Genomic DNA, 8,653 nt, shown 5'->3' with positions numbered 1-8,653 from the left:
TCATTATGAATTTTGTAATATATAAATTTTCTTTCATTTATTTCCCTTACAGTAACATGTTTTTAGTCTATTCAATAATACTATCATAACTGACCTCACTTAACTCTAACTTGATAATAAACACTTATACAATAACCTATAATTTACACAAATAAGCTGTGTGCCCATTCCATATGTGTGCTTTTACTGTAAGTTGTAAACTACTAAATTCACTATCTTGGGTATTGTTAGGATTGCAAGATGTTTGCTTTTGCAGATAATTTATGTCAGCTCCGACAGACAATACAACAATAAAAAAAATTTGTGGAGGAATCTTGGAGAATAATACATCATTGTAATGGACTTCCATTAGCCCTTTGTGCTATTGGTTCTTCATTATTTGGTAAAAGTAGGAAAGTATGGGAAATCGCATCACTTGAAATGGAAGTGATTCCAAATTGTCAAGTTCAAAAGGTTCTTGCAAAAAGCTCCAACTCTTCTGATGATGATTATCAAAAGAACTTATTCCTTGATATTGCTTGTTTATTTAATGGAATGGATAAAGATCATGCAGTTAGGACACTTGATGGGCTCGGTATAGGTGCAATATTTAGGATTGACTATCTCATCGACTGATGTCTTGTAGAAATTGTTAAAATAAAAAATGATAAAAAGTTATAAATGCATCAACCCGTAAGAGATATGGGAATGGAAATTACTCGTCAAGAATCACCCGAATGTCAGAATATGGCATTACATGGAAGCTTTTACAGTTTGAAAGAAACAAGTGTAAGAGTAAGTGGTTCTGTTTTCCTATCTGCATGGTATTTAGGTGTCTTAAAATGTTCATGCTTTTAATTTCTTTTCTCATTTACTTTCAATATTTTGGAAGCATGATGCTGAAAAACTGCGTGGCCTTACCCTGTATATGCATGAATCAGTACAGAAGTTGTCTGTACTGATTCAATGTTTTGCCTGCAACCGCTGCAGGCTTAACTTCTTTCAACAATGTCTTGTTCCTACACTCCTCTCTCAATAGTGGATTTCCGAGTTTTTCTTGGGGGAACAAGTACAAATTGACCGAACAAGTTTGTTTCTTGTCCTCAGCACGGATGCATTTAGAAAGATGCAAAATGAAAAATTTCTCCAGCTAAATTACACAAGTTCTACGGAAGTTATGAACACTTTTCCAAGAATTTGATTTAGTTATGTTGTCATGGATTCCTTTAAAATTTGTCACACTGATTACCGCGACGATCATGTGAAAATAAAATCTTAATACGAAAAAAACAAACATTCAACATTTTATTTTATTTTATTTTCATGGAAAGTAGTTTTGTTTAAAGAATAAATTTAAACGGATCAACAGATTTTGTAATATAAAATCAGTTATGTGAAAAAAAAAAAATTGCTCTTTAAATATCTTATTTATGATAAACTGTATTGTTAATTTCATTTTAAATTACTAAAAATTTATTGATTCGAGCTCTAATGGTTTACTTATAATATTTTTGACTCTAATATCAATAAATATTCAACTACGAATATTTCCAATTTTACCGTTAATAAATATCACGTAGCTGGAAAATAATAATAATAAAATAAATTTATATAAATATTTTATATTAATAAATAAAATAATAAAATAATTTTTTTTATATATTAATACATAAACTTATTTTATTTTATTTTACTTATTTTTATTTTTATTTTTATTTTTTAAATTAAATCTATTTCAGTTTGCATCAGTTGGGCTAGGCTGTACCAGCCAACCACAGCCAGATAGTTTTTACCCGCAAACAAGCGTGAATTGTTAATGCACGCTTGCTACAGTCACCATGGAATTAAATCTTGAATACACAGTGTTGGTGAATTATTTTGCAAAATTGGAGACACTTAGCCTGTGTTTGTTTTCCTCTGTCTTTTTTTTAGTCTCCCCGTATATGCTCTGTTCTTCTCTGCGGATTCTGTGTTTCCTACTTTCACTCCTTCTCCTATTTTCGGTTGTTTTTTTTCCTCTGTCCTCCCCGGGTTTCTACCTCTGTTTCCTTCCCGGGTTCTTTTGGTTTTCCCTTAGTCCCCTGGTTTGTTCCCTTTTCCAGTTCTTCCCTCTGTATTTTTTGGTCTTCTCAAGCAATAACAGCAGTGGCTGCTGAAAATGGAGCTTTTGGAGCTGCCACCGAAGAAGAAGACAAGGGCGTCCCTTTAGTTTTTCACTGATGTTCGTTCTTTCTCTCTGTTTTTCTCTTCAATCTCTTCTCTGTCGTCCCTTGTTTCTCTCCTCTGTTTTTTTTTTTTTATCTTTTATGTTCTTCATTAGCCATCAACTTCTCCTCTTAATTAGATTTTTCTAACTTGATTCTTACTTCATGATGTCAATAGCCATCAACTTGTGGAATTTATTTTCTAACTTTTATCTTCACCAGGTCAAAAGCCGCCAACTCCCGGCACCAAAATTTTCCAAGCATAACTGGTCATGCCTAGACATTCCGACTATCTGCTTCCGGCATTAGCCATGGAAAATTCCTCACGCGGTAACGTTCCATACCATAGAGAGAGAGTGGACTTGTAGGCTTGACTTGTCTTAAAATTACAATCCACCCTTTCTTTCTCAATTTTAAAACCATTCGGAGTTAGCAATTTTAAATGAACTTCAGTCAATTATTTTATTTTTTATTTTAAAAATAATTATTTGATGTTGATCTGATTCAATTTCATTGAGAGTTAGCAAGATTTAGTTAAATTAATATTTTTTTATTTAAATTTCAATTTTATTTATAAAAAAATCTAATTCGAGTTTTTTTATATATGAGAACAAATCATTAAACACCTCGAATTCCATAAATTTTAAATTCTAAATAAAAAAATTTAAATCATTTAAATGAAATACTAATAAAAAAATTATACTAGTTGACTAGTTTATTTAATTTAACCAATTGCTTTGTTTTCCAATTAATTCTTTATAAATCTACTTTACTTTCAACAGATTCAAATGATGCAACGCGAATTACAGGCCCTAGTAAACTTTCCAAGTGAGATATAAAGAGCCTTATCCTCCACGTGCCTTTTTCTTACTGGTGGGTGAAGTAAGAAGAACCGTGTGAGTTGATGGGAGGGATTATGTGTTGTGTGTGTGTGTCTAATGTCCCTTTTGGTAATTATAGCAAGAATTATAGACCCTAGTACACGCGTGATAAATGATTTGAGCAGATTAAATTAAAAAAAAAGGGTCTTCACGCGGAAATGGCCCATACCACAGCGACTTCTGAGGCTTGCTTTCCAACGTAATATTATTTTAGTTTTTTTATAATTATTTTACATATTTTTAAAAAATTATTAAATAACATATTAAAATATTTTTTCTCTTCCACAAATATTATTTTTATATATTTTCTTAAAACCTCAAAACCAACAAAAAAGACCACAAAAAACATAAACCAATTAAATATAATCATATAAAAAAATAACATCAAATTTATTAAATAAATAAAATACTTATTTTTTAAAATATATAATAAAAATTATATTTATACCCTTTAAAATAATATTTTATCAATTTAACTGTTCGAAATAACATTTTCTCTTCCAAGTGCTCTTACAAGTAAAGATTACAGGTACTCTCTCTTATCTCTTTTAGAATCACTTAAATTAATTCACTGTTAGAAACTAATTATTGATGATCTCATCAACCGATTTTGTTGGTTCAGCATAGAGATTTATCATATGTACAGATATTTTTCTGAAAGGGCATGGAGGATTTGATTGCTGGGAAATAACTTGAAAACCGTTTTAAAGATGAAGTAAGATAATAATACATGAATACTTCAGCTTATTGGTGTGCTGTCGATCTTGAACTCTCGACATCAATCCTGCAACTCGTTTTATTTTGTTCAGATCTTTGAAAAGTCTTATCTTTGCTAGACTCGAAATGGCTGCTGGGAAATATCAAGAATCCTACTCTTCACGGTTTCCTAATTGTAAATATCAAGTGTTCTTGAGTTTTAGAGGTGAAGACACCCGCAAGAACTTTACCGATCACCTCTACTGGGCCCTGGTTCAAGCAGGGTTTCACACATTTAGAGATGATGATGAGATTCGGAGAGGAGAGAATATAGAGTTGGAGCTCCAGAAGGCAATACAAGAATCGAAAATATCGATAATCGTGTTCTCCAAAGGCTATGCTTCGTCAAGATGGTGCCTGGATGAACTTGTAATGATCATGGAACGTAAGAGGAATGCTGACTGCATAGTTTTCCCAGTATTCTATCATGTGGATCCATCTGAAGTCAGAAATCAAACTGGGAGCTTCGCTACAGCATTTGTGGAACATGAAAAGCACTACAAGGATGAGGTGGAGCTGGTGAATGGGTGGAGGATTGCTTTGAAGGAAGTTGCAAATTTAGCTGGAATGGATTTAGGGGATGGGTAAGTTATATCTAGAATGCTGGTCGTGAACTCTTAATTTCTTTCAGTTAAGTGTACTGATGAGAAAACATATAACAAAAAAAAAATACTTATAATTTATTCTTCTTCTTCTTTTTTGGATCATGATTTGGTTTTAATAGGTGGTAATAACACACCTACAACTTTAACTATCAATCATGGACGAAACCCGGTTTAATTTCTTAGCTAAATGTTGTTTATTTCTATCCTTTATAGAGAGCCTACTAATTATCTCACGTTGTATCTTACTTTTTGATGTAGGTACGAGGCACAGTTTGTCCAATCTATTATGGAGAATGTCTCAAAGAATTTGGATCCAAAAATATTTTATGTCCCCCTTCATTTCATTGGAAGAGACGCTTTAGTACAAGATATCAACTCATGGTTGCAAGATGGATCCCATGGTGCTGCCATTGCTTTACTTTATGGAATTGGTGGAGTTGGAAAGACAGCCATAGCTAAGAGTGTTTTTAACCAGAACTATTATAAATTTGAAGGAAAGAGCTTTCTATCAAATTTTAGGTCAAAGGATATAGTTTGTCTACAGAGGCAACTTCTTTTCGACATCCTAAACAAGACTGTTGAGATAAATGATCCTGATGAAGGAATTCTGAAAATTAAGGATGCATTATGTTGCAGAAGAACTCTTATTGTTCTAGATGATGTGGACAAAAGGGACCAATTCAATAAAATCAGTGTCATGCAAAATTGGCTTTGTAAAGGAAGTAAAATCATTTTAACAACCAGAAATAAGGGTCTGTTTTCAGCTAATGATATTCAGTGGATCGGGTACAAAGTTGAACTGCTAGATGATGAAAAATCACTTGAGCTTTTCAGTTGGAATGCCTTTGGACAAGCTAACCCTGTTGATGGTTTTGTGGAAGACTCTTGGAGAATAGTACATCATTGTAATGGACTTCCATTAGCTCTTGGAGTTATTGGCTCTTCATTGTCCGGAAAAGAAAGAGAGATATGGGAAAGCGCATTACAACAAATGGAAGTGATTCCTAATTTTGAAGTTCATAAGGTTCTTCGAATAAGTTACGACTTTCTTGATGGTGATTATCCGAAGAACTTATTCCTTGATATCGCATGTTTCTTCAATGGAATGGATGTGGATGATGCAGTTAGGATACTGGATGGGCTTGATAAAGGTGCAAGATTTGGGATTGACAATCTCATCGATAGATGTCTTATTGAAATCAACGGTGATCAAAGGTTGTGGATGCATCAACTAGTAAGAGATATGGGTAGGGAAATTGCTCGTCAAGAATCACCCAAATGTCAAAGAATATGGCATCATGGGGATGCTTTTACAGTTTTGAAAGGAACTACTGTAAGTAGCCGAATTTTTTAAATGTCTACTTAAATGGTTTGTGGTGCCTTGACATATTCATTCATCTACTTTCCTTTCTCATGTACTTTTAATATTATTATGCAGGATGTTGAAAAATTGCGTGGCCTTACCATTGATATGCATGCATTAATGGAAGATAATTATGCAGAAGTTGTCTGTACTGATTCAATGGTTTGTCGCAAGCGCCGCAGGCTTAACTTCTTTCAACAATGGCTTTCTGATTTTTCTGATGGGGGAAAATTACAAACTAGCCAAACAAGTTTGTTTCCCATCCTCAGCACGGATACTTTTACAAAGATGCCAGATGTAAAATTTCTCCAACTAAACTACACTAATTTTCATGGAAGTTTTGAGCACTTTCCCAAGAATTTGAGATGGTTATGTTGGCATGGATTGTCTTGGAGCTCCATACCAAATCACATATGCTTGGAGAAGCTGGTGGTTCTTGATCTATCCAGAAGTTGTCTAGTTGATGCTTGGAAGGGCAAACCGGTATGTATCAAGTCTCTCTGTAGCTATCTCTCTCGTTTTCAATTGATAACAACTAAATTCATGTATTTTCACAGTTTCTTCCAAAATTAAAAATTCTTGATCTCCGTCACTCTCGTGATCTCATTAGAACCCCAGACTTCTCGGGTCTCCCAGCCCTTGAAAAGCTAATACTTGAAGACTGCATTCGTTTGGTTCAAATTCACGAATCTATTGGTGATTTACAAAGATTGTTGATCTTAAATGTAAGAAATTGTACAAGTCTTATGGAGCTTCCAGAAGAAATGAGTAGAATGAATTCACTTCAAGAGCTGGTTTTAGATGGTTGCTCAAATCTTAACAGCCTGAATATGGAGTTAGAGCATCATCAGGGGCGCAAGTTGCTTCAAAGTGATGGAATTGTTGCATCATTCATTACATCTCTTCCACTGAAGCTATTCTTTGCCTTTAGGTTTTCAACGAGGAAAATGTTGAGATTTACCTTGTTTTCACTGCCATGCTTCTTGGAGAGTCTAGATTTAAGTGGAACTCCAATTCGTTTTCTTCCAGAAAGCATCAAGGATCTTGGTCTACTCAGAGCCCTATATTTAAGAAATTGCAAAATGCTTCAGGCACTCCCAGAGCTTCCATCCCATTTGGATTCGTTAGATGTGTCCTTTTGCTATTCACTGCCACACATTGTAAATCCAGATCACTTAGTCAAGTTCCAAGATCGGATGAAGCAAGAATTGATCCAAAAGTTTGACTCGCACATGCTCAGACTATTGGAAACGGTTAGTGCTCAAATACAGCCATCGAGATTTAAGGTCCTCCCTCACCCATTTACTGTTTTCGAAATCTACATTTTAATATTTGTCTTTTGCTCATTTTATAGACATTGTTTTGGTGGTACAGCTAGCATTGTATAGAAGCGCATTCAGCCTTGTCGCATATGCATTTGATGAAGATGAGATGTTAAGGGGGTTTCATGAGGAGCAAGAAGAGGATAAATGGCTAATTCAGAATGAGTTTGTAGGTAACTTTTCATTCAAAATGTCCTCGCCTCCTCCTGCGCACCAGATATGCGGCTTTAATCTGTTCATAAGTTGTGCGACGTCAGCATACCGTGGCTTTAGTAATGTTTATATTGAAATCAGAAACAATACCAGTGGTCGTTCCTTGCTCTGTCGAGCCTTTGTCTTCCCTATGAGGTACGCGCGTGGTGTTCGTGAAATCCAATCGCTATTGCACACGAAATTAGGGGTCGGTGATCCTACATTCGAAAATGGTGATGACATGAGTGTTTCAGTGCGTCCACATAGTCCAGCTATCCAAATAAAGGCGATTGGTGTCCAATGGTTGCATGAAGAGGAAGGAAATGATGATGATATCCAATCAAAGGATGGTGACGCACACGTTGCCAAAGTAGAAATAGCTTCTCGTGTTTTTAGAAATTATTATTGTGGTTACCATGGTAAATACAGTCATCGCAATTTAACTTATTGGAAATTTTCAAAGAAGGGTGTAGAATCGTAAAATGAAAAAAAGCTTCCTCCTTTCTTTCTTTTTGAAATAGTTTTTGATTTTTTTTTCTTGAAAAGCTTATCATGAAAAGAGTTTTGTATCTCTAGTAATCTTCCTCCTTTCTTTCTCTAGCATGAGATATTTTATTTATAAATATTTGTAAGGGCTTTCATAGACTCTAAATTAATATAGATATTTTTATTCTAAAAATAAAATATAATAATCATCAAAATTAGAAATTTAAAAATTAATTTTGATTGAAAATTATCAAATTAAAAGATAGAAAAAGTGAAAATGTAAAATAGTCTATAGTAGCCAACAACTTTGACTGCCTATGAGACTCTTTCTTTTCATAAAAAAAAACAATTCCTTTGAGATCTTGGTTTGAAAGTCGTTATCCTTCATCAAAAGATGCAATTTGTTCATGATTTCGATTAATGATCGATGCAATTGAATCAGTTTTCATATACCAGCACTGCATTGTCACCCATCACCTCAAACATTATAACCCTTTTTTTATCAACATTATGAGGATCTTGGAATGTGTTTTCATTTCCCTGGTTTTTGACAGCAACTGTTGTTCTAGGAGACGCGAAAGCCACAAAGTTCTAACCACTTCGACTTTTTAATGGTTGCCTGTTGGAGCTATATCATGGGATGCTCTGTTGGCAGTGATGGAGGTATTCAAAGCTCGACCTATGTTGCACATACACAACGTTAGCTTCTGTAGATTTTCTAACTTCACAGGGGTGAAGGCAAAGGGAGGAATAAAAACATGCTCCGATCTGATTCTCTTCAAGTTGGATACAGAACCAAGGAGAAGGACATTATTTAATTCTGTTGGGTTCTCCATTCTCTGAGCCCTGGTGAGGTGTGGTTCTT

The 8,653-nt window shown here is 34.3% G+C and overlaps 1 protein-coding gene across 2 annotated transcripts; it reads left to right on the top strand.

The window, feature by feature from the left end:
* The first annotated feature begins 3,525 nt into the window (after nucleotides 1-3,525).
* Nucleotides 3,526-7,790, top strand: LOC105116740 (TMV resistance protein N-like). Of its 2 annotated transcripts, none has more exons than XM_011014194.1 (6): nucleotides 3,526-3,593; nucleotides 3,874-4,404; nucleotides 4,684-5,758; nucleotides 5,864-6,271; nucleotides 6,346-7,074; nucleotides 7,163-7,790. In XM_011014194.1, exons 2-6 carry the CDS (start codon nucleotides 3,908-3,910, stop codon nucleotides 7,781-7,783), a joined length of 3,330 nt encoding a protein of 1,109 aa, XP_011012496.1. In that variant the 5' UTR covers nucleotides 3,526-3,593; nucleotides 3,874-3,907; the 3' UTR covers nucleotides 7,784-7,790. The 2 variants fall into 2 exon arrangements, with proteins under 2 accessions (XP_011012496.1, XP_011012495.1); XM_011014193.1 differs by lacking the exon at nucleotides 3,526-3,593 and adding an exon at nucleotides 3,600-3,779.
* The last annotated feature ends 863 nt before the right edge of the window (nucleotides 7,791-8,653 follow it).

Source organism: Populus euphratica, unplaced genomic scaffold (assembly GCF_000495115.2).
Source record: "Populus euphratica unplaced genomic scaffold, PopEup_1.0 scaffold1033.1, whole genome shotgun sequence".
In the NCBI taxonomy this organism is placed as follows: Eukaryota; Viridiplantae; Streptophyta; class Magnoliopsida; order Malpighiales; family Salicaceae; genus Populus; species Populus euphratica.
This window is presented reverse-complemented; position numbering and strand designations above follow the sequence as displayed.

What these genes read in the sequence shown, in the direction of transcription:
- LOC105116740 (XM_011014193.1), top strand. An exon ending in CAGTTTTGAAAGGAACTACT is followed by an intron (nt 5,759 to 5,863) that starts GTAAGTAGCCGA and finishes ATTATTATGCAG; the next exon opens with GATGTTGAAAAATTGCGTGG. An exon ending in ATGCTTGGAAGGGCAAACCG is followed by an intron (nt 6,272 to 6,345) that starts GTATGTATCAAG and finishes GTATTTTCACAG; the next exon opens with TTTCTTCCAAAATTAAAAAT.